Here is a 27,451-nt window from a genome sequence, read left to right as displayed (position 1 = left end):
TATAACCTTCCAAGACTGAATCAGGAAGAAATAGAAAATATGAGCAGACCAATCACAAGTAATGAAATTGAAACTGTGATTAAAAATCTTCCAACAAACAAAAGTCCAGGACCAGATGGCTTCACAGGTGAATTCTATCAAAAATTTAGAGAAGAGCTAACACCCATCCTTCTCAAACTCTTCCAAAAAATTGCGGAGGAAGGAACACTCCCAAACTCATTCTATGAGGCCACCATCACCCTGATACCAAAACCAGACAAAGATACTACAAAAAAAGAAAATTACAGACCAATATCACTGATGAATATACATGCAAAAATCGTCAACAACATACTAGCAAACAGAATCCAACAACACATTAAAAGGATCATACACCATGATCAAGTGGGATTTAACCCAGGGATTCAAGGACTCTTCAGTTTACGTAAATCAATCAATGTGATAAACCATAAAAACAAATTGAAGAATAAAAGTCATATGATCATCTCAATAGATGCAGAAAAAGCTTTTGACAAAATTCAACACCCACATGTGATAAAAACTCTCCAGAAAGTGGGCACAGAGGGAAACCACCTCAACACAATAAAGGCCATATATGACAAACCCACAGAAAACATCATTCTCAATGGTGAAAAACTGAAAGCATTTCCTCTTAGATCAGGAAAAAGAAAAGGATGTCCACTCTCACCACTATTATTCAACATAGTTTTAGAAGTCCTAGCCACGGCAATCAGAGAAGAAAAAGAAATAAAAGGAATACAAATTGCAAAAGAAGAAGTAAAACTGTCACTGTTTGCAGATGACATGATACTATACATAGAGAATCCTAAAGATGCCAACAGAAAACTACTAGAGCTAATCAATGAATTTGGTAAAGTTGCAGGACACAAAATTAATGCACAGAAATCTCGTGCATTCCTATACACTAATGATGGAAAATCTGAAAGAGAAATTAAGGAAACACTCCCATTTACCACTGCAACAAAAAGAATAAAATACCTAGGAATAAACCTACCTAGGGAGAAAAAGACCTGTATGCAGAAAACTATAAGACACTGATGTAAGAAATTAAAGATGATACCAACAAATGGAGAGATATACCATGTTCATGGATTGGAAGAATCAATATTGTGAAAATGACTATACTACCCAGAGCAATCTACAGATTCAATGCAATCCCTATCAAATTACCAATGGCATTTTTTACGGAACTAGAACAAAAAGTCTTAAAATTTGTATGGAGACACAAAAGACCCTGAATAGCCAAAGCAGTCTTGAGGGAAAAAAACAGAGCTGGAGGAATCAGACTCCCTGACTTCAGACTATACTACAAAGCTACAGTAATCAAGACAGTATGGTACTGGCACAAAAACAGAAACATAGATCAATGGAACAAGATAGAAAGCCCAGAGATAAACCCACACACCTATGGTCAACTAGTCTATGACAAAGGAGGCAAGGATATACAATGGAGAAAAGAGAGTCTCTTCAATAAGTGGTGCTGGGAAAACTGGACAGCTACATGTAAAAGAATGAAATTAGAACATTCCCTTTCACCATACACAAAAATAAACTCAAAATGGATTAGAGACCTAAATCTAAGACTGGACACTATAAAACTCTTAGAGGAAAGCATAGGAAGAACACCCTTTGACATAAATCACAGCGAGGTCTTTTTTGATCCACCTCCTAAAGTAATGGAAATAGAAACAAAAATAAACAAATGGGACCTAATGAAACTTCAAAGCTTTTGCACAGCAAAGGAAACCATAAAGAAGACAAAAAGACAACCCTCAGAATGGGGAAAATATTTGCAAATGAATCAACAGACAAAGGATTAATCTCCAAAATATATAAATAGCTCATGTAGCTCAATATTAAAAAAACAAACAACCCAATCCAAAAATGGGCAGAAGACCTAAATAGACATTTCTCCAAAGAAGACATACAGATGGCCAAGAAGCACATGAAAAGCTGCTCAACATCACTAATTATTAGAGAAATGCAAATCAAAACTACAATGAGGTATCACCTCACACCAGTTAGAATGGGCATCATCAGAAAATCTACAAACAACAAATGCTGGAGAGGGTGTGGAGAAAAGAGAACCCTCTTGCACTGTTGGTGGGAATGTAAATTGATACAGCCACTATGCAGAACAGTATGGAAGTTCCTTAACAAGCTAAAAATAGAATTACCATAGGACCCAGCAATTCCACTACTGGGCATATACTCAGAGAAAACCGTAATTCAAAAAGACACATGCACCCCAATGTTCATTGCAACACTATTTACAATAGCCAGATCATGGAAGCAAATGGATAAAGAAGATGTGGTACATATATACAATGGAATATTACTCAGCCATAAAAAGGAATGAAACTGGGTCATTTTTAGAGACGTGGATGGATCTAGAGTTTGTCATAGAGTGAAGTAAGTCAGAAAGACAAAAACAAATATCGTATATTAACGCATATATGTGGAAGCTAGAAAAATGGTACAGATGAACCGGTTTGCAGGGTAGAAATTGATACACAGATGTAGAGAACAAACGTCTGGACACCAATGGGGGAAAGTGGCAGGGGGTGGTGGTGGTGGTGGGTTGAATTGGGAGATTGGGATTGACATGTATACAGTGATGTGCATAAAACTGATGACTAATAAAGACCTGCTGTATGAAAAAAATAAATTAAATAAAATTTAAAAATTAAAAAAAAGAAAATGGCCTTCACTATTAATTTTATAATTTCTTCCTTATTGCAAATTTTGATTAAAATTTTTTAAAATTAATAATATGTAAATAGGATGAGTTATTCATTACAAGTACTGACATTGATATTGTTTTTCTAAGAGCTGAAATTGTCTTCTTTTATTAAAGGTGTTAATTCAAAAAAAAAAAAAAATCCCAAAAGGAACGTGTAGAGAATAGCAGTGGTCCAGAGCTATTGTCTTAGGGGATCCAAAGTTAGGGGACAAATAGAAGAGACTCTCTAAAGAGACAGTGAAGGAATAGTCAGAAAGGAAGGAGGAAGCAAGAGATAGCAGTATTGTACATAGAAACTAAGAGAAGAGAGCTTCACAGAGGCCAGAGTGACCCAGAGGGAAAGAACGGAAGTGTTCACTAAACCAGGAGTCCAGGAGGCCACTGGGAAACTAACACAACATGGCTGCTAGAACCAATGCCCACAAACCTACTAACTTAAGATGACTACAATTTATCATATTTGGGTGCTGGAGGTCAGAAGTCTGAAATTGGTTTCACTGGGCTTAAACCAAGGTGCTAGCAGGGCTGGTTCCCTCTGGAGGCTCTAGAGGAGAATCTGCTTTCTGGCTTTTACCAGCTTCTAGCATCCACTGCCCTCCTGGGCTCAAGGCTCCTTCCTGTCTTCACAGCAGCAGCCTGCATCTTTTCTTGTTTTTTTTTTTTTTGCACATTTCAAAAATTTATTGTGGTAAGAACGCTTAACATGAGATCTTCCTTCTCAACAAATTTTCAATTTACATTTCAACCAGCATTCAATACAGTGTTTTGATCTATGGGCACAATGTTGTATAGCAGATCTCAAGAAGCTTTTCATCTTGCATAACTGAAATTTCATACCCATATATTAGCAATCCCTCATTTCCCTCTCCCAAAGCCCTGGCAACTACGATTCTATTCTTTGCTTCTTTAAGTTTGACTATTTTAGATACCTCATATAAATTTGAGTTATGCAGTATTTTTTCTTCTGTGATTGACTTATTTCATTTAGCATAACATCCTCAAGGCTCATTTATGTTGTTGTCTATTGCAGGATTTCCTTTTTTAACAGCCTACATCTTCAAGTCTCTCTCCAACTTTGACTCTCCCACCTCCTTCACTTATGATCCACTGGGCCCATCTGGAGAATCCAGGGAAACGTCCCCATTTTAAGATCTTTAACGTAATCAGATCTGCACCGTCCTTTTTCTTGCATGAAGTAACATATTTACAGGTTCCAGGGACGAGGGCAGGGGCATCTTTGGGGGACCATTATTATGCCTACCACATGGAGTGAACAAGATGTAGAAAAGAAACAGCAGTCTCTATCAATCCTAGGTTAATCTTTCAAGAAGTCTGGATTAGAAGTGAAGAGGAAAAATAGGGCAGAGAATAGCCAGAGGTTAAGAAACAATTTTTTTTTTTTTTTAAACAGCATGATCAAGACATCATGTGTACCAGCTACGCAGAAGTGACAGCAGAGACACACAGGCTAAGAAGGGACCAGGAGCGGGGCCCGAGGAGCAGGCTCCTTGCAGGGGTGGGGCTGGGATCCAGAAGAGTGTTCCCAGGGCCGGCCAAGAAGAACGAAAACCCATCCTCAGCAAGCAGGGAGAGAGAGGTGGTCCAGGCACAGACAGAGGAGGTGGATGGAGCTGGCCAAGGTCAGAGACGTGTAGTGGGGACACTTAGATGGGGCCAGGGTGGAGCTCGTTCATCAGCAAAACATGTGCAAAACACATGTTACAATGAGATGGATTCCATTTGAAAATTACTTTCTCACATCTCAAGAAAAGCCGAGATTAAAAAAAAAATAACTAAGTAAATGTAAGTAAATAAAATTGTATTTGACTTTTTGAATAGCAAATACAACTTTGTTATACGACCCAACCTTTTAAAAAGAGCACTTGTTTAATAACAGCCTGTAGCTAAGAAAATTAGTTTTGTTCTGTGTTTGCCAGACTTCCTTTTGACACAACTGGCTTCCGGTTTTTAATGGGGGAAAAAACAAGTTCACAGAGGTCTTTTCTTTTAAAATCGGCATTTTCTCTTTAGTCGTAAAATGCATGCAAAAAGCATATGATTATGGTATTTATGTTTCCATTAAGGTGTCCTCAGCAAGCCGGGGGAGTCTAGCCTACTATTTTCCTGCTGTTTAGATTTACTGCAGCGCAGTAACTGTTTTATTTCAATTATATTTGAGGACAATGCTCTCTTCGTGGCAAATGATTGCATGGTGACAGTCAGCAAATGTCCATTAGAGCTGTTTTTCTGTGGAGTTTTTAACTACAGATTCTGGGATCTGACTATAAAAATATGAATTGCATCGTGTCCTCAAATAAATAAAAAACATTATCGACTGACATTCCATCAATTCTTTGCTAGAATTCAAAGCACACGAAATTTTGAATTGAAATTGTATAATTTACATGAAAAGAAAATTTTGGTAAGTGTCAAGAAACACTGAATAAAGTTTATGAATAACACACCTGCAGGCTGACCTTTTAATAAAATGATGATTCGGTCATAGGTGAAAAATGGGCATTTATGAATGCCCAGTTAAAGCTGTACCCAATATGGAAATTATAAATTATTTCACCTCTTCACTGTAAACGACCTTACTAAACTAACTGATAATGGAGTTCCAGTTCGTTTTTGATTAGCCCAAGAATAGTACTGTTCAAAGGGTGGATGGACCAACTGCATTAGTCAACTGAGGCACTTGTTGCAAATGTGAGTTCTTAGTCCCCAGCCAGATCTACTGCATCAGGATACCAATGGGTGGAGGTCAACACTGGCGAGAAGCACTCCACGTTCTTGATATACATGCCAAAATTTGAAAGATCACTGTTCTAGAATGCAGGCTTTCATAATTCTTAAGAGCATGATCCCTACCTGCCTGGCCCACCAGAAGACAATCTGACGTAAAGAGTAATGTCAACATTTTCGCCAAGGTCTGAGAAGTCCAAGCCTCCATATCTCTATGGAGCACTTAAGCTTGGAATCAGCAAAACTTTCATGAAAGTAAAACAGGAAGATCTTCAAAGACTTCCATGAAAGTACAAAACGAATACCTTCAAATTCGCAAAAAACAGACTGAAATTGATGACTCATGTCCTGACACCACTATCCCCCTAACTCATTCTCAAATAAGGCATTTTTTCAGTACCCACCATCTACTTTTTCTTCCAAGTATTTATACTATAGAAGCAATCTGGTATGCCTCACACTGAACTCAATAAGTCCTAATTTAAAGAGAAACGGTTCATGATATGATGTGATTCATGGAGAATACTTAATGACCAACCTACTTGATGACTGAACTGTGGGCATCAGAGAACTGCATCCCCACACTTTTATATGTATGTTAAGTAAAAGGAATAAAACCATCTTTATTCATTCCATTTTCATTCCTTACTTGTTTCTGTATCCGGGTGGGGATGCTGTCCTTTCCTGAGAGTAAGTGCCCATTTCCCAACTTATAATACCAACAGCAAACACCTAAATAGTGCTTACTGTGGACCAGGCACTGTGCTAAGTGCTTGGAAGATATTAACAGACTTAGTCCACACCAAGCCTAATGAGGTAAGTACCACTATTATGCCCATTTTACAGATGAGGAAAATGAAGCACAGAGTTCACACTAATGGTGGACGAGCCCAGAACAAAAGTCAGGCAGTGTGTATCTTGGACATCACACTTAGCTGCCTCTGATTTTATAACAGGGGAGTTCCCTGGTGGCGCAGTGGGTAAAACTCTGCACTCCCAATGCAGGGGGCCTGGGTTCGATCCCTGGTCAGGGAACTAGATCCCACATGCATGCCTCAACTAAGAGTTTGCATACCGCAATGAAGAAGTCCGCGTGCTGCAACTAAGACCCGGCACAACCGAATAAATAAATAAATGAAATTAAAAAAAACAGTTTCTGATTTTATAACAGGATTATTGATAGAGGTAGGAGAGAGTGGTATATCAGAGTTAAGAATGATAAATGCTGTCAGTAACACTGCACTGCAAATTTGAAAGCTGCTAAGGGAGCAAATCTTGAAAGTTCTCATCACAAGGGAAACAATTATTTTTAACTTTTCATGGTGACACATGGTAAGTATATATTGCACTGATCATTTCACAATGTGTACAAATGTTGAATTAGTGTGTCATACACCCAAAACTAATACGATATTGTATGTCAATTATACTTCAAATACATCAATAAAAAAAGGATAAATGCTAGCAGACATTTGATTGATAACATTTCTTTAAGTAGAGGCTCGCAAAACGAAATGTAGAAGAGATTATTGAATGACACTGAAGAATCTCCCAATTCTTACTTAATTTCACAAAATATTGTGGCAATGATTTGACTAGGGGGTAGTTCTCCAATGTGCAGACAACCTTGATATGAAGATGATGATTCCCTTGGACTCTTGTGTGCATGATTCCCTAAACTCAGAATGGTGTTGGGCATGAAACGAACCCTGAGAGAGGGAGACTTAGGTAAGGAAGGGCTCAGTTCCCAGGTAACAGGAGCAGAGGGCGGGCATCCCGGGACTGAAGCCACTGCTCAAGGGACCAGGCTGCTTCCCTCTTCCTCCATGTGGCCTTCATCCTCAGGCTTATTAGATGAGCCCCATCTAAGGGCACCATCCAAATCCAGGCAGGGAGAAGGGAAAATGGCAAAGGGAAAAAGCTGAGTCGGCTCTATTTTCATCAGGAAAAACCTAGCTTGGCAGAAAGTCCCATCCTCTGAGACTGTGGATCCTATAAATGAGTCCCACTTAGCTCATTCATCACAATAACGTCACGTGGTCACCTCTTACTGCAAGGGAGCCCGGGAAATTGAAAATTTTAAGCTGGGCACATTACCAGCCTGAACAAAATGGGGATCCTATTAGGTAAGGAAGAGGGAGAGAAGAGGTGCTGGGTAGGCGACTAGCAGTGTCTCCCACGGTGGGAGAAATGTGCGAAAACAGAGGCGCTGCATCAGAAGACACAGCAATCACACAGGAAATACACTCCGCCAAAGAGATACACGACTAGGAATCATTTACAATAGCTACATCTTTGAGGTCTCTGGTTATAAGCAGGATAAAAGTAAGTTCACCAACACTTTTGTGAGTTTGAGCTTTGTTATTCATAGAAAACAGAAGGGTAGGGGCGACTTCTCCGGCATCCACCCAATATGAAAACTCAGAATGTTACTAAGGGCATTAATAAATAGTAGTAACAATGGCCAAAGGGTACAGTCAGATAATATTTCATGTGTCAATCCAATTAAACAGGCGTGGACAATATTGCCAGACAGAGTATGAAGCTATCGTAAAAAAGCATTTTATAAATAATACGTGGAAATTGAGAAAGTGTCCCAGTTTGACATCAAATTCACAGCACTTAATAAATTATCCCTGGTTATTTCCTCATGGGACCACCAGATCCACATTTCCATTAGATCAATCAAAATTATAAGCAATGAAATTCAGAATATGGCTTTCTTACTGAACAATAAAAATCCCAGAACAGACTCAGGCTACGCTTCAGACTGTCAACGGACTGGCGATTTTCCCATGAAATCCAAAAATGTGAACAGTAAAGTTCATCTGACACCAACGGCAAACTCGGGTGAAATTTAGTTAGTTGATGGGAGTTTCTTTATTGGGTAAAAACTCTCTCTGAGGAGTTTCAAGTTTTATGTTTCCATCATTTAACTTTTTAGAAAGTTAATAGAAGCATATTCTAGATCATCTTATGTGTTATTTCACGGTCTGAATTTAAGTTTACAGACGCAGAGGCACCAAGAAATGCTACTTTTACTGTCTCGAGTTAATGGTAAGAGAAGCAGGTTGGACGTCATGCATTAGGATGTGCGGATGTAGCACATGGGTCAAAGGTCATGGGATACAGACATGCAAAAGAACTGCAGACTCTAACTGAGAAGAGTGATGGCTAAACTGAGTCAGCCCTTGGCTTGTGGAGCAAACAAACTGAAATGAACCAGGCACGGAGCATCCACCACCATATTCATGATTTGTGTGAGACTTTAGATTTTAAAAAAAATTATTGGCCACATTAAATTAATGTTGTTCATTTGAATGTAATGGTTTTACGGTTTTGTTTGTATTTAATTTGTAAAGATGTTTGGTTTTATAGTTACATAATGGCCGTAAACAGAAGGAGTTTGGCCCTATTTTATTTTTATACATATTTAAGTAACATTATAATCAAAACAATTTAACTCTATGTGGCAGTATCAAGAGGTCATCTTGTAAAGAGTCTCTAGGCTACTCAAGTCTGAGAAACACTCTTTTTACAGCTTTTACTCTGACAGAAAATGGCAATGGAGGTGATGCCATTATTTCCAAACCAAATGCAAATTCAATTATAGGTTGATGAAGAAATACTTTACAGGTTCCATAATTCCCAACTTTTTGGATTAGTGAAATCATTGTTCAATGGACAGCTTATTCTCTGAAAAAATCATAATTACAAAAACACAAAACATAAATATCTGTGATCCATTTTAAAAAAATAAATTATATCTCTCTTGAGGTGGACACGTCTTAGAAAGTCTGTAGTCCAGTCACCCTTCTGGGACACTAATACACAGAACTGTAAAATCTCTGACACACGGTTGTCTGGGATGTGCCTGAGTGAGGCTGAGAGGGGCTTTGAACACACCGATGTGTATGATGTGATTCTGAGCTCTTCTCCCCAAGACCAAAGCCTCCTCGGAACGTGTTGCTGAGTGGGATTTTGATGGAAATGAATCAGGAGGCTGAGTTTCAGTCTGAGGTCAGCTTGGGGCAGAACTGAGCCTGCAGGCTGGGATGCTGGGGACCCTAGTAGTCAGGACCCTGGACACAGAAGGTCTTTTGAAAATCTGCAGAGATCTTCAGGAGGCTTAGACTCTTGTAGGGCACTGGGGTTTAAACGGGGGTTTAAAGCAACCATTTCTGGACGCCAGGAGCTGGAGAGACCCCTTCTGACTCCCAGCTCTGTCAGGGGGAATTTCTGAGTCATGTGAATAATCACTATAAGTCACTATCTTTTAGATTTTCAAGCTAGATGCGGAAGGTGCTGAAAATGATCAATAATTTTACCAATGATCAATAACACGTTAACTAATTTTCTTTTAGTTCCTCCAGGAGTTACTAACTGGCAGTGCCAGTGTTGCTGGTGTGTCTTCTCCCAAGAAAACACTTTCCATGGGGCATCCATGGCCTTCAAGTGAGATTTGACTTTTGACAAACAGCTTCCACAAGTACAGCAAAAACCTAGCAAAAGTTTTTTAAGAAAATGTCACTCGCTGTTAATAACCTTACTCTTTGACTCCTGATACATCCATATTAGATAATAAGCACAGTGAACACCAAAGGGGTTTAAATAAACCATAAGCCTCCTATGGCAACTTACAAGGCTCACTCATTACGATCAACACCAAATAGATCTTCATAAAACAATGTTTTAAAACCCTAAAACCACACAAAACCAAACAAAAAAGAAAGAACAGAACAACAATCTGACTAGCTGTCCCTAAGATCTGCTTCTCCTTTTGCTACTCTTTAAAACGCTTCTATCTGGGTTTGCCTGAGGGTTACCTGTTGCCTTTGCAAACCTTTATTAAAAAAAGCTGCAAGTAAGTAGCTAAAACATAGACAGCTTGCAAAATAAAGCAGCCAAATAGCACATGGGCGCTAGAGACAAAGGAATTCCAACGCATCTCTAGTCTTGTAGGGGTTCATAAAGTATAGCATCAGACCCGGGAACTTGTTAGAAATGCAAATTCTCAGGCTCCACTCCAGTCCTACGGAATCAAAATTCTGGGGAAGGGTTAATCCAACTGTGTTTTAAGAAGCCCTCCAGGTATCTGATGTGTGCTAAAGAACCACTAGTTTGAAGTGAGACCTACTATTTTTAAAGCCTAGCTTCACAATATAGCAATGATTGCAAGACATCACTACAAGATGGGATGGAATGAGTGTATCGTTTATGATGATAGCATGCATGTGTTTCAAATAAAAAGAAATGAATATTATTTTCTTCATGAACTAAACTTTATATGGTGCTTGAATACATAAATGAAGGAGCTGAAGATCTGTTTCTAAATTGTTTCAGATAAAATCTGAAATAAACATATAACCATTAACATAGGGTCGGCATTGCACTCCTCTGTGCTACACTAATATACACAGTCAGACCTGCGGTCTGTGGCTATTAACAAGCAATTTGAAGACTGACTATACTATACATCTCATTCACGAATTCTTTCATGATATGAAATCATGTCACCAAAAAAAAAAAAAAAGTGGCCCAAATCAATCATAATTGGAACAAATCATGTCAGTGCCCATCTATTTAACTACCACGACTAGAGGCTCTCCTAGCAGTAAAAGGAAATATGCCTTAAATAGAAGAACCATAGTTTCAAGTTTGCTTCTTATGTGAGTTATAAACTACAGGTTAGTTCTCCCATCTGAAACCATTTTAAAACAAGATGACATATTTTGGGATCGTGAGACAAGCTATCAAAATCTCTACTGTTCTTCCATTAGGCTTCGATTTGTATAAACTCAATACTCTTAGACACAAGGGTTTTTTAAAGGCCATTAATAAAAGGCAGTTCTAGTTGTGGAGAATTGATGAACAATCTACTCCCTTGTCACAACTATATAAAAGTTGATTTGGAAGCAATACCTTGACTGCTCCAGGAGCCTACCTGTCTGCAGGTAAAGGTTTGGAATTCCGCGGCTTCTTCACTTGGGCATACAAAGCATCCATCATATGCCCTTCTCTCGGGCTCTGGGGTCTGGTGCTGAGAGCCATGGAACCTTCATAGGAAGAAATTCCCCCGTACATCAACTCATCATCACAGCCAAATGTCCGATGAAAATCTTGGATTTCAGCATAGTCACGCTCCCGAGCCTGTCGCTCCCTAAATTCTCGAGTTTTCGCTTGAATCCTGTAAAATTAGAACAAGTTGGAACAAGAGAAACTATGCCTTTCCTAAAAACTGCATATAGAAACATTCCTCAAAATACGGTGTAAAATACCTATTATTTCATGTAGTTCTAAGAAGATAGATAGGATAAACGATGTTATATTCATTCTGGATTGTCAAGGTAAATGTCATGGAGGCTCAAAAATTATCATTTCAGATAGCTTTGTTCATATCAGTAAGACATAGTCATGATTTACATCTTAATTTAAATGATCACTTATTAACTAGCTTTTAAAGTTCACTAGGAATAGTTTTAGGCATCCACTTGGGTTTTACTCATGAAATTTTTTGAGGCAAAAAGTTACTTTTTGAAAAGTTACACACACATATACTATATATGTATACATTTATGTGTGGGTGCACCATGTACAGTCTTACTCATTACAAATATACCATACACATTCAACAAACTATGAAGCTTAACCATGCATCCACACCACAATTCTTTATTAATGGCAAAAGAAGATCTCAGTTTAATGATAGTGACTTTGGTTTTATGTGATGTATACAGAACTGGCAAATCCTGAGATAAAGGACAAGAAGGCATGTATCTAATCAAATTTTGAAATAAAACTTGCCTGTGTTATAACTAAGAAACAGACCTTAACTAACCCCTTTTACTGAAGATATGTTTAAATATTTCCTAAGATTTTATTAAGCTACTTGGTACAAAGTCCTCTTCAACCTATTGAAATAATATATGTCCTAAGATGATCTTAGTTAGCTGAAGATAATTCAACTACCCTTGATAGAATTTTGATAACTTCTGATGGAAAAATAATATTTCTATTTCATACTTACAAATTTAAATGTTAACTTAAAAGTGAAGTCTTATCTATAAAAAGCAATACTTTCAGCTGTGCTTAATATTTTATTGCAAAGTTATTTACCTTTTTCATACTTGAAGTAGACCTAGCATAAATGATACATAAATGTATTCAAAAGAATACAAAAAAGATTAAAAATCAGATGAAAAATCAGTCCAATAATAAAAAAGAAAACTACAGGTCAACATTTCTCATGAATATAGAAACAAAATTCCTTAACAGAATATTAGCAAATAGAATTTGGAAATATATAAAAAGAATTACACACCATGACCAAGTGATGTCTACTGCAGGAATGCAAGGCTGGTTCAATATTGAAAAATCAATCAATGTAATACATCATATTAATAGGCTAAAGAAGAAAAATCACATGCTTGTATCAACTGATGCAGAAAATGCATCTGACAAAATTCAACACCCTCATGACAGAAATCCTCAAAAAACTAGTAACAGAGCAGAACTAACTTCCTAACCTTGATAAAAAGCATCTATAAAAAACCTATTGGTAACATAATCGAGAAAGACTGAATGCTTTCCCTTAAGATTAGGAACAAGGTAAGGATGCCTGCTCCCACCACTGTAATTCAACAGGATGCTGGGAATTCTAGACAATGAAACAAGCCTAGAAAAGGAAATAAATGGCATACAGGTTGGAAAGGAAGAAATAAAACTGTTCTTATTTGTAGATAACATGATGGTCTTTGTAGAAAGTCCCAAGGAATCTACAAAAATCTCCTAGAACTAAAAAGAAAGTTCAGTAAGGTCACAGGATACAACATTAGTATACAAAAATCCATTGTATTTCTATACGCTGGCAATGAACACAGATGCCAAAATTAAAAATACAATGTCAGTTACAATCAATAAAAAATGAAATACTTAGATTATAATGGTTGGTTTATAGATATGCATAAAATACATAGATGTAAACCTAACATAACATGTACAGGACTTATATGCCGGAAACTATACAATGATGATGAAAGAAATCAAGGAAGATCTAAAACCTGGAGAAACAAATGGTATTCACGGATGAAAGACTCGACATAGTAAAATCAGTTCTCCCCAAGCTGATGTGTAGTTTTAATGTAATTCCTAGAAAAAACTCAACAAGATTCTAGTAAATACAGACAAGATTATTTTTAAATTTATATGAAAAGGCAAAGGATAGAACAGCTAAACAATTGTGAAGAGAACAATAACGTGGGAGGAATCACACTTCCTGATTGCAAGACTGGTACTACACCTGTAATAATCAAGATGGTGTGGTTTCTGCGGAGTGATAGACACTTAGATCAATAGAACAGAATAAAGAACCCAGAAATATCCAACAAGTATGGGCAACTGATTTCTCATAATGGTACAAAAGCAATTAAATGAAATAAAACAGCCTTTTCAACAAATAGTGCTGAAGCAATTAGACATCCATAGGCAAAAATGAAAACAAAACACAACAGAACAAAACCCACATTGAATTTAAACTTCATGCCTTATACAAAAATTAACTCAAAATGGATCACAAATTTAAATGTAAAATGTAAAACTATAGAAGAAAACATAGAAGAAAATTTTTAGGACTTAGCAATGGTGAAGAATTCTTATAAATGATACCAAAAGCATGATCCATAAAAGAAAAACCAGATAAACTGGACATCATCAAAATTAAAGCATTTCCTCTGTAAAAATATTAAGAGAATGAAAAGACAAGTACAGACTGGGAGAAAATATTTGCAAACCACATATTTGACAAAGGACTCATGTCCAGAATATATAAAGAACACTCAAAACTCAACAATGAGAAAACAATGCAATTAGAAGGGCAAAAGACATGAAGCAATATTTCTCTGAAAAGAATATACAGATGACAAATAGGTACATGAAAAGATGTTCAACATCAGCAGCCATTAAGGAAATGCAGATTAAGATCAGAAAGAGCTGTCACTACACACCTCTTAGATCAGCTAAAATAAAACAGTGATGCTACCAAATGCTGGCAAGAATGCAGGGAAACTGGATCTCTCACACTGCTGTTGAAAAGGTAAAATCGTACAGCCATCATGGAAACTAGTCTGGCAGTTTCTTACAAAACTAGACATGTACTTACACCACTCAGCAATTGCATTCCTGGGCATTTATCCCAAAGAAATGAAAACTCAAGTCCATGCAAAAACCTGTACACAATTGTTCCTAAACAAATTATTTCTAATATTCAAAAATTGGAAATAACCTAAATATCTTATGATAGGTGAATGGTTGAAGAAACATCCACAGCACAGAATACTACTCAGTAATAGAAATAAACAGACTACCATTACACACGGCAACCTGAATCGATCTCAGGGGTATTGTGCTATGTGAAAAAAAAAAGTCAATCTCAAAAGGTCACATACTATAAGATTTCATTTATGGAGGAGAGGGGGAAGATGGCAGAAGAGTAAGACGCGGAGATCACCTTCCTCCCCACAGATACACCAGAAATACATCTACACGTGGAACAACTCCTATAGAACACCTACTGAACGCTGGCAGAAGGCCTCAGACCTCCCAAAAGGCAAGAAACTCCCCACGTACCTGGGTAGGGCAAAAGAAAATAGAATAAACAGAGACGGAAGGATAGGGACGGGTCCTGCACCAGCGGGAGGGAGCTGTGAAGGAGGAAAAGTGTCCACACACCAGGAGCCCCTTCGCGGGCGGAGACTGCGGGTGGCGGAGGGGAAAAGCTTCGGAGCCGCGGAGGAGAGCACAGCAACAGGGATGCAGAGGGCAAAGCGGAGAGATTCCCGCACAGAGGATCAGGGCCGACCGGCACTCACCAGCTGGAGAGGCTTGTCTGCTCACCCGCCGGGGCGGGCGGGGCTGGGAGCTGAGGCTCGGGCTTCGGTCGGAGCGCAGGGAGAGGACTGGGGTTGGCAGCGTGAACACAACCTGCAGGGGGTTAGTGCACCACGGCTAGCCAGGAGGGAGGCCGGGGAAAAGTCTGGACCTGCCGAAGAGGCAAGAGACTTTTTCTTCCCTCTTTGTGTCCTGGTGCGCAAGGAGAGGGGATTAAGAGCGCTGCTTAAAGGAGCTCCTAGAATGGGCTCAAGCCGCGGCTAACAGCGCGGACCCCAGAGATGGGCATGAGACGCTAAGGCTGCTGCTGCTGCCGCCACCAAGAAGCCTGTGTGCAAGCACAGGTCACTCTCCACACCTCCCTTCTGGGGAACCTGTGCAGCCCGCCACTGCCAGGTTCCCGAGATCCAGGGACAACTTCCCCGGGAGAACACACGGCGCGCCAACGTCATGCCGGCCTCTGCCGCCGCAGGCCCGCCCCGCACTCCGTGCCCCTCCCTCCCCACGGCCTGAGTGAGCCAGAGACCCTGAATCAGCGGCTCCTTTAACCCCGTCCTGCCTGAGCGAAGAACAGACGCTCTCCAGCGACCTACACGCAGAGGCGGGGCCCAATCCAAAGCTGAGCCCCGGCAGCTGTGCGAACAAAGAGAAAGGGAAATCTCTCCCAGCTGCCTCAGAAGCAGCGGATTAAAGCTCCACAATCAACTTGATGTACCCTGCACCTGTGGAATACATGAATAGACAACGAGTCATCCCAAATTGAGGAGGTGGACTTTCAGAGCAAGATTTATGATTTTCTTCCCTTTTCCTCTTTTTGTGAGTGTGTATGTGTATGCTTCTGTGTGAGATTTTGTCTGTATAGCTTTGCTTTCACCATATGTCCTGGGGTTCTATCTGTAAGGTTTTTTTACTTAAAAAATTTTTTTTCTTAATTATTTTTTATTTTATTCTACCTTTATTTTATTTTATTTTATCCTCTTTCTTTCTTCTTTCTACTTTTTCCTCCCTTTTATTCTGAGCCATGTGGATGAAAGGCTCTTGGTGCTGCAGCCAGGAGTCAGTGCTGTGCCTCTGAGGTGGGAGAGCCAACTTCAGGACACTGGTCCGCAAGAGACCTCCCAGCTCCACGTTATATCAAACGGCGAAAATCTCCCAGAGATTTCCATCTCAACACCAGCACCCAGCTTCACTCAACGACCAGCAAGCTACAGTGCTGGACACCCTATGCCAAACAACTAGCAGGACAGGAACACAACCCCACCCATTAGCAGAGAGGCTACCTAAAATCATAATAAGTCCACAGACACCAAAAACACACCAACAGACGTGGACCTGCCCACCAGAAAGACAAGATCCAGCCTCATCCACCAGAACACAGGCACTAGTCCCCTCCACCAGGAAGCCTACACAACCCACTGAACCAACCTAACCCACTGGGGACAGACACCAAAAACAACGGGAACTACGAGCCTGCAGCCTGCGGAAAGGAGACCCCAAACACAGTAAGATAAGCAAAATGAGAAGACAGAAAAACACACAGCAGATGAAGGAGCAAGATAAAAATGCACCAGACCTAACAAATGAAGAGGAAATAGGCAGTCTACCTGAAAAAGAATTCAGAATAATGATAGTAAGGATGATCCAAAATCTTGGAAATAGAATAGAGAAAATGCAAGAAACATTTAACAAGGACCTAGAAGAACTAAAGATGAAACAAACAATGATGAACAACACAATAAATGAAATTACAAATACCCTAGATGGGATCAATAGCAGAATAACTGAGGCAGAAGAACGGATAAGTGACCTGGAAGATAAAATAGTGGAAATAACTACTGCAGAGCAGAATAAAGAAAAAAGAAGGAAAAGAACTGAGGACAGTCTCAGAGACCTCTGGGACAACATTAAATGCACCAACATTCGAATTATAGGGGTTCCAGAAGAAGAAGAGAAAAAGAAAGGGACTGAGAAAATATTTGAAGAGATTATAGTTGAAAAGTTCCCTAATTTGGGAAAAGAAATAGTTAATCAAGTCCAGGAAGCACAGAGTCCCATACAGGATAAATCCAAGGAGAAATATGCCAAGACACATATTAATCAAACTGTCAAAAATTAAATACAAAGAAAACATATTAAAAGCAGCAAGGGAAAAACAACAAATAACACACAAGGGAATCCCCATAAGGTTAACAGCTGATCTTTCAGCCGAAACTCTGCAAGCCAGAAGGGACTGGCAGGACATATTTAAAGTGATGAAGGAGAAAAACCTACAACCAAGATTACTCTACCTAGCAAGGATCTCATTCAGATTTGATGGAGAAATTAAAACCTTTACAGACAAGCAAAAGCTGAGAGTTCAGCACCACCAAACCAGCTTTACAATAAATGCTAAAGGAACTTCTCTAGGCAAGAAACACAAGAGAAGGAAAAGACCTACAACAACAAACCCAAAACAATTAAGACAATGGGAATAGGAACATATATATCGATAATTACCTTAAATGTAAATGGATTAAATGCTCCCACCAAAAGACACAGACTGGGTGAATGGATATAAAAACAAGACCCATATATATGCTGTCTACGAGAGACCCACTTCAGACCTAGAGACACATACAGACTGAAAGTAAGGGGATGGAAAAAGATATTCCATGCAAATGGAAACCAAAAGAAAGCTGGAGTAGCAATTCTCATATCAGACAAAATAGACTTTAAAATAAAGACTATTAGAAGAGACAAAGAAGGACACTACATAATGATCAAGGGATCAATCCAAGAAGAAGATATAACAATTGTAAATATTTATGCACCCAACATAGGAGCACCTCAATACAAAAGGCAAATACTAACAGCCATAAAAGGGGAAATCGACAGTAACACATTCATAGTAGGGGACTTTAACACCCCACTTTCACCAATGGACAGATCATCCAAAATGAAAATAAATAAGGAAACACAAGCTTTAAATGATACATTAAACAAGATGGACTTAATTGATATTTTTAGGACATTCCATCCAGAAACAACAGAATACACATTTTTCTCAAGTGCTCATGGAACATTCTCCAGGATAGATCATATCTTGGGTCACAAATCAAGCCTTGGTAAATTTAAGAAAACTGAAATTGTATCAATTATCTTTTCCGACCACAATGCTATGAGACTAGATATCAACTGCAGGAAATGATCTGTAAAACATACAAACACATGGAGGCTAAACAATACACTACTTAATAACGAAGTAATCACTGAAGAAATCAAAGAGGAAATCAAAAAATACCTAGAAACAAATGACAATGGAGACACGACGACCCAAAATCTATGGGATGCAGCAAAAGCAGTTCTAAGAGGGAAGTTTATAGCAATACAATCCTACCTTAAGAAACAGGAAACATCTTGAATAAACAACCTAACCTTGCACCTAAAGCAATTAGAGAAAGAAGAACAAAAAAAACCCCCAAAGTTAGCAGAAGGAAAGAAATCATAAAGATCAGATCAGAAATAAATGTAAAAGAAATGAAGGAAACGATAGCAAAGATCAATAAAACTAAAAGCTGGTTCTTTGAGAAGATAAACAAAATTGATAAACCATTAGCCAGACTCATCAAGAAAAAAAGGGAGAAGACTCAAATCAATAGAATTAGAAAAGAAAAAGGACAAGTAACAACTGACTCTGCAGAAATACAAAAGATCATGAGACATTACTACAAGCAACTCTATGCCAATAAAATGGACAACCTGGAAGAAATGGACAAATTCTTAGAAATGCACAACCTGCCAAGACTGAATCAGGAAGAAGTAGAAAGTATGAACAGACCAATCACAAGCACTGAAATTGAAACTGTGATTAAAAATCTTCCAACAAACAAAAGCACAGGACCAGATGGCTTCACAGGCGAATTCTATCAAACATTTAGAGAAGAGCTAACACCTATCCTTCTCAAACTCTTCCAAAATATAGCAGAGGGAGGAACGCATTCTACGAGGCCACCATCACCCTGATATCAAACCAGACAAGGATGTCACAAAGAAAGAAAACTACAGGCCAATATCACTGATGAACATAGATGCAAAAATCCTCAACAAAATACTAGCAAACAGAGTCCAACAGCACATTAAAAGGATCATACACCATGATCAAGTGGGGTTTATTCCAGGAATGCAAGGATTCTTCAATATACGCAAATCAATCAACGTGATACACCATATTAACAAGTTGAAGGAGAAAAACCATATGATCATCTCAATAGATGCAGAGAAAGCTTTTGACAAAATTCAACATCCATTTATGGTAAAAACCCTGCAGAAAGTAGGCATAGAGGGAACTTTCCGCAATATAATAAAGGCAATATATGACAAACCCACAGCCAACATCGTCCTCAATGGTGAAAAACTGAAAGCATTTCCACTAAGATCAGGAACAAGACAAGGTTGCCCACTCTCACCACTCTTATTCAACATAGTTTTTGACGTTTTAGCCATAGCAATCAGAGAAGAAAAGGAAATAAAAGGAATCCAAATCGGAAAAGAAGAAGTAAAGCTGTCACTGTTTGCAGATGACATGATACTATACATAGAGAATCCTAAAGATGCTACCAGAAAACTACTAGAGCTAATCAATGAATTTGGTAAAGTAGCAGGATACAAAATTAATGCACAGAAGTCCCTGGCATTCCCATACACTAATGATGAAAAATCTGAAAGTGAAATCTAGAAAATACTCCCATTTACCATTGCAACAAAAAGAATAAACTATCTAGGAATAAACCTACCTAAGGAGACAAAAGACCTGTATGTAGAAAATTATGACACTGATGAAAGAAATTAAAGATGATACAAATAGATGGAGAGATATACCATGTTCTTGGATTGGAAGAATCAACCCTGTGAAAATGACTGTACTACCCAAAGCAATCTACAGATTCAATGCAATCCCTATCAAACTACCACTGGCATTTTTCACAGAACTAGAACAAAAAATTTCACAATTTGTATGGAAACACAAAAGACCCTGAATAGCCAAAGCAATCTTGAGAACGAAAAACGGAGCTGGAGGAATTAGGCTCCCTGACTTCAGACTATACTACAAAGCTGCAGTAATCAAGAGAGTATGGTACTGGCACAAAAACAGAAATATAGATCAATGGAACAGGATAGAAAGCCCAGAGATAAACCCATGCACATATGGTCACCTTATCTTTGATAAAGGAGGCAGGAATGTACAGTGGAGAAAGGACAGCCTCTTCAATAAGTGGTGGGAAAGTGGGAAAACTGGACAGGGTACATGTAAAAGTATGAGATTAGATCACTCCCTAACACCATACACAAAAATAAACTCAAAATGGATTAAAGACCTAAATGTAAGGCCAGAAACTATCAAACTCTTAGAGGAAATCATAGGCAGAACACTCTATGACATAAATCACAGCAAGGTCCTTTTGGACCCACCTCCTAGAGAAATGGAAATAAAACCAAAAATAAACAAATGGGACCTAATGAAACTTCGAAGCTTTTGCACAGCAAAGGAAACCATAAACAAGACCAAAAGACAACCCTCAGAATGGGAGAAAATATTTGCAAATGAAGCAACTGACAGAGGATTAATCTCCAAAATTTACAAGCAGCTCATGCAGCTCAATAAGAAAAAAACAAACAACCCAATCCAAAAATGGGCAGAAGACCTAAATAGACATTTCTCCAAAGAACATATACAGATTGCCAACAAACACATGAAAGAATGCTCGACCTCATTAATCATTAGAGAAATGCAAATCAAAACTACAATGAAATATCATCTCACACCGGTCAGAGTGGCCATCATCAAAAAATCTAGAAACAATAAATGCTGGAGAGGGTGTGGAGAAAAGGGAACAGTCTTGCACTGCTGGTGGGAATGTGAATTGGTACAGCCACTATGGAGAACAGTATGGAGGTTCCTTAAAAAACTACAAATAGAACTACCATATGACCCAGCAATCCCACTACTGGGCATATACCCTGAGAAAACCATAATTCAAAAAGAGTCATGTACCAAAATGTTCATTGCAGCTCTGTTTACAATAGATAGGAGATGGAAACAACTTAGGTGTCCAGCATCGGATGAATGGATAAAGAAGATGTGGCACATATATACAATGGAATATTACTCAGCCATACAAAGAAATGCAATTGAGTTATTTGTAGTGAGGTGGATGGACCTAGAGTCTGTCATACAGAGTGAAATAAGTCAGAAAGAGAAAGACAAATACCATATGCTAAACACATATATATGGAATGTAAGAAAAAAAAATGTCATGAAGAACCTAGGGGTAAGACAGGAATAAAGACACAGACCTACTAGAGAACGGACTTGAGGATATGGGGAGGGGGAAGGGTGAGCTGTGACAAAGTGAGAGAGTGGCATGGACATATATACACTACCAAACGTAAAATCGATAGCTAGTGGGAAGCAGCCACATAGCACAGGGAGATCAGCTCCGTGCTTTGTGACCGCCTGGATGGGTGGGATAGGGAGGGTGGGAGGGAGACGCAAGAGGGAGGAGATATGGGAACATATGTATATGTATAACTGATTCACTTTGTTATAAAGCAGAAACTAACGCACCATTTTAAAACAATTATAGTCCAATAAAGGTGTAAAAAAAAAAGATTTCGTTTATGTAACATTATTGAAATGACAAAATTATAGACACGGTGAACAGATTAATGGTGCTAATCTGTAAGCAAGGGGTGAATGGGACTATAAAAGGAGATATTTGTGATGAAATAATTCTGTTTCTTGATTGCAGTGGTGGTTACATGAATCTACACATGTGATAAGATGACACAGAACTATACACACAGGTGGTATCAATGTCAACTTCCTGGTTTCAATATTGTATTATACTTATGTAAGTTGTAACACCCATAAGAGAAGTAGGAACTCAAATTCTAATGTCAAATTTATCTAAATTTATAGATTTTTTATTGTAGTCTACTTATTCATTTAGGAGCAAATATGACAGTCAAGGATGGCATTATAGAAGCTGATACCACGAAATACTAGATATCCACAATAAAAAAGTTTATAAGTTCAGAGATAATTTTATTCTTTGCACCATACTGTCTTTTTGACTCTGTATTCAGCCAGAAAAACTTTCAAGAGAGGGAAATGACTTCTTTCTTCAACTCAGTGGGGTATTATTTTGAAGCTCAATTAGGATCACTTATCTCACAACCCACTTTACTACTATATTTGGTCACCATCGGACAATCACCTAATCATAGGTAATATTCAGGGTGAGTGGGCATTCACACAAGTCTTGAAGTTTGGGAACCCAAAGAAATTTGAGGGGCTATATTAGAAATAAAGCCAAAACTTCTGAATTTGGAGAACCTGTTGAAACCAAAGGGAGTGATTTGGATTGGTTTAAAAATGATTGAACCCTGTGGTTGGTTAAAAGTGAAACTACTCTTGCCTACTGAGGTTGGAAAGTGTGGCACTGTTAAGCCATCAGAAAAAGAGAATAGGAACAGTCTCTTCTCAAGGGAAGCACGAAACCTAGATAATCTCCCCAAACTACTTACACATCAGTTTCAACGTATTATTGATGGGTCCTGTATTTGAATACTCTTTTGTTCCAAATTACACAGAAACTCATGTTGACTGGAGTCAATTTCTGACAAGTCAATGGCTCAGAAGAAATGCTTAGTGGCATGAGGAATAAATCATAAATGCCAGTTCTCAATTGCTTTCTTTTACCCAAAGCTGCACATTATTACTAATTGTCACTCATCACTACATCCAATAAACATTACAGTCACATCTATAGTACCTTCTAAAAACACTGATTTTTTTCCCTTAAGCTCCAATAACATAAGAAATTACATTTTTATTGTTTACCTTGTCATTGCCAATAAATTTACCCCCAAAGTTATAAAAGTTGTTTGTATCCCTCCTTTCCATGCTAGTGGTTCATACTTTTGACGGAAACCTTAGAATAAAACTACAGTATAACTGCGGCCACCGACGGTGGGACTGGCCACAAAGGACTGACAAATCTGGTTATTAGCCTGAACCAATGTGTATTTCAAAGTTCATCCTAGAAATCAATGCTAATGAAGCTTGCTGTGCAAATGGCACTAAAAAGTAGAGTTTTAAAAGGAGGAATGCACTGTGGTTTTGGTGTATTTTAGTGACAGTTTAGTCAACAAAAGACACACAATGATTTTATTATATACTTTTACATTTGAATGTCTTGTTTATTATAAAGTGAGAAAAGGGACTTTGCAACACAACCAAAAGTTATATATACATGTTGTATATTTTCATGTTCACGTTTACATTTCATTTTCGTATTTTTCTTATTTCAGAAAAAAAAATTTGGCTCAGAGGAGAAAATAGTTTTGTTTAAGGAGAATAGCATAGTTTAAGGAAACTTTTCAAAAAGAGCGTATCTTGCAGTGTAGCCCTTAACAGTTCCAGATGGTCAATGCTATAAAAGGACACCCCCTCCGCCCTTTTACGGTGACCCTGGGGTCACAAATTATCTCTAAGATGTAAGAGTCATCCGTTTTTCTGAACAGTCAGGTTGTTGTTTAGCATTATCCATCTAATTCTTCTCGGGCCAAACCTCACCAATGACAAAAGTAACTGATTAGCCCAAAACTTAGCCAAAGAAATAAATGTCTATTGCTTTAAGCAGTCCAGAAAGTCGTTCTGAGCCATAAACAAGAGAACCATTTTGAGGTTTAAATGATGGCAGACAGCTGTTCTGACATTGATGGGCAACATCTTCACGCACTATTTCCCTGTTCTTGGAATGTTAACAAAAATATTAAAACAACCATTAAAACTTTTAAAACTTTTTACTAAGACTTTTTAAAATGTTAGTAAAGAATTCATCATTTCAATTTGGTATGCTCAAACATAAATATTCATATCTTTCTTTTTTGTTAGAAAAATAACAGTCTTTTCCATTATGAAAATGAAATTGCCTTGAACCTGCATAGAAAAGGATACACAAAATAATGTAATATACTAAATAAAGTAATAAGGTTAATTTCTTTCCTGCTGTCACTAAATTCATGCTAACGGTCTCTCTTCAGCTTGACATCAATTAATGATTTTCATTCCAGACTCGTTGCAGTGTTCACTACCCTTTTCTCTAATTAAAATGGATGATGCATGAGGAGGATAAAACACACAAGACTTCTGTTCTTGTAACATTTCTATTCATTAGAATTTTTGTTTTTACAATAAATGGCTTCTAGCACTATTTGCAGTAGAGTAAAATGAAAATAACTTTTTTATGACTATGAAGTATAGTTTTTCTATAGCCAGAAAAGATATAAGGCTTGAGAAGCACGACTGAAGAACAACCTCTCATGATGGAAAAATCAATGGTTACTTAAATTACTCTGCTGTATCCAAAATACTTCCACTTCCAAAGCTATGAAGCCTCAATATACGGAATGTATTGAATCATGCATTTTTTAAAAAGACTCCAAGAAGCAGAAAGTCACCTTTAATGATTTTAATATTAAAAAACAAAACAAAACACTTTTAACATCTACAGAAGATAGAATATACTAATATTAGTTTAACATAAAAATTAAAATAAACTTCAGATTGCTACATATTAGATAAGGGTTAACTATCTTCAAAAGAGTATTTAAGAGCTTGAAATCAACTCTTTTGGGAAACATTTTACCCCCAACTTATTGCACTACCATCCAGAAGCCTCAGGCTGGGAATAAATTTCCTGGATCTTTTCCCAACAATATTTCCTCTCTCTAAAAATCAGTATTATAGAAATTCGTCAAATAAAACCCAATTTCATGGCAGAATGAAATTTAAGCTACAAGGCAACTGGAAAAAACAGTTCCATGTAATAGCAGTCTGTGTGCAACTGAATGTTTTATTTGCCCCTCAAAATACTTCAGCAAATGGCAGGTGTCAGAAATCTTCAATTTTCAGCTTACCTTGCTGGGCAAATCTAACTGCCACCTACCAAGATGTAAGCTGCCAATGTGGTGTCTATGCTGAATTCCCCAAAGAAGGCCAATATCCCACTAAATTTGAAAACACAGTTATAATGTTAAGTAGGATTTTAATACTTGTGTAATATTGGGGCAAAAGTTGATTTGAAAAGAAAAGCCTTCCACATTCTGAATGGGGCCTTAAAAAAAATTACTGAGCAGGAGCAACTGTTTTAAGATAGATTTGCATTCAAGGGAAGAAGGTAAGTTGTTGAAACCCACAGTGGCACCTTATAATAAAGAGGTGGGGGCGGCGGGGGGCAGTTAAATTTCATCCCTCAAAGCTAAAATGAGATAATAGCAGTTTTATAATATAAAATGGCTAAAAGTTGAAAAAGAGATCAAAGAACAGCATTCACAGAGGCAGTACTAATCACTGATACAACCACAACTTTTCCAGAATCTAAGCAGTTACAAGAATGCGCACCCACCACGAGCCCTGTACCTGAGCGCGCATGCAGAATTTTTCCATTTTGCTAAATTCATAAGTTCTTGGGAACTAGATCTAGACCCCAAATTACCATCTCTATGAAGTGTTCGTTATTAACTCTAGCCCCCCAACCTCTTCCCTTCCCAAAGCTCTGTGGCCACCAAATTTCACAATTGATTATATGTCTTACGTTGATTTTTTAATATGATGAGGTTTAAATCTTTTCTCCCTCTTAACAAAGGCAAGGAATCCCTGAGAGAGGAACAATTATAATAATAATAAAAAATGTATACCATCATTTTATGTACTTAATATATCGTGAACAACAAAAATTTCTCTTTTACACTAGTAAAACGCTAGAATGATATTTCACTAACCAAAACACACACACATACACTCTCTCTCTCTCTCTCATAGACACTTGCTCATTCACTCACATCATGTTGGAGCTTTCACAAGCGTCAAAGCACCTACAATTATTTCCAACTCAAAGAGAAGCTACAATGCCAAATACATCTAAGACAGGTCTCATCAAAAATAAAACTGCCTCTCCTACTCCAGTTACATACGGACTGTCAATAAAATCTGTTCCAATTTGCCCAAGTATTGGTCTATTTTAGACTTCCACAAAGTTAATAGATTCTTTAAAAATTTGTTCACTTGCACAATAAATTCTTAAAATATGTCTGATGAACTAATCTCATTGATTAGAACTGACTTTTCTGAAGGATTTAAGAGGTCAGAGAAAATATGAAGAACTCTGCTAGATGATAGAAAAATATATTTTTTCAAATAAAAGGTTAAATTTTAAAAGTCAAGCTGTGTTTGAATGACAATATGTGACCTGCATGCAAAAATTATCCAGGATATCTGGGTTCCGATGCCAGAATTTGGGGAATCTGAACACTAAGTTTCAAGCCAAAAGGAGTGAAAATTGCTTATTTTTTCAGATGCACAGGGAATGCACCTATTATTGCTATACAGTTTATTCCTTCTGTAATTTCACTAATTTTTTATTCATGCATTTTAAAGAAACTTTACTACTACATTATGATACATATTGTTTAAATGTTAATTTCTGCAAAAACTAATAAACATATATCATCTTTGAAAAGGATCTTATCAACTAAGAAAGACCACAAAAAAAGTTTTTTATCAAAATTTCAAGTACTTACTCAAAGCAGATATTGGGAACAGTTGGTAAAACTGAAAAGAGAAATGCCAGTGATTGGAAACTGGAGGCAAAAATGCCACAAAGCATTCCAAAATGACACACCCAGAACCGGGAGTGCACCACTACGGACAAAGATAGTTCAACGGCCAGGTATTGAAAGCACAAGGCTTTTAAGGGTAATTATCACTTTGAATAATGGAACATTTTAAGCCATAAGTCCTTAGAAGATTTATAAATAATCTTCATATTATGGAAGAACTTCATAAGAAATTCATTAACTTTTTCATGTCTCCACTAGAAGCATTCAGTCTCCTTGAAAATATTTCCAACTTACAAGGTAGATATAGATAAGAATATCATCATGGGTACACCCTGCTGAGTAACAACAAAATGTAAGCCAGTTCAAGTTATAAATCTCATTTAATAGAATGAA

At 37.8% G+C, this 27,451-nt stretch overlaps 1 protein-coding gene across 10 annotated transcripts in view; it reads right to left on the bottom strand.

Moving 5' to 3' along the window:
* PARD3 (par-3 family cell polarity regulator) overlaps positions 1 to 27,451 on the bottom strand; it is a 634,176-nt gene that overhangs the window by 148,858 nt on the left and 457,867 nt on the right. For all 10 annotated transcript variants that reach the window (XM_082847455.1, XM_082847464.1, XM_082847462.1 and 7 more), the window contains one exon: positions 11,454 to 11,696. In XM_082847455.1, coding sequence (XP_082703581.1) covers positions 11,454 to 11,696 — 243 coding nt within the window. The remainder of the gene's footprint in view (positions 1 to 11,453; positions 11,697 to 27,451) is intronic.

This window comes from Leucopleurus acutus (assembly GCF_964270905.1).
Source record: "Leucopleurus acutus genome assembly, chromosome: 1".
In the NCBI taxonomy this organism is placed as follows: Eukaryota; Metazoa; Chordata; class Mammalia; order Artiodactyla; family Delphinidae; genus Leucopleurus; species Leucopleurus acutus.
This window is presented reverse-complemented; position numbering and strand designations above follow the sequence as displayed.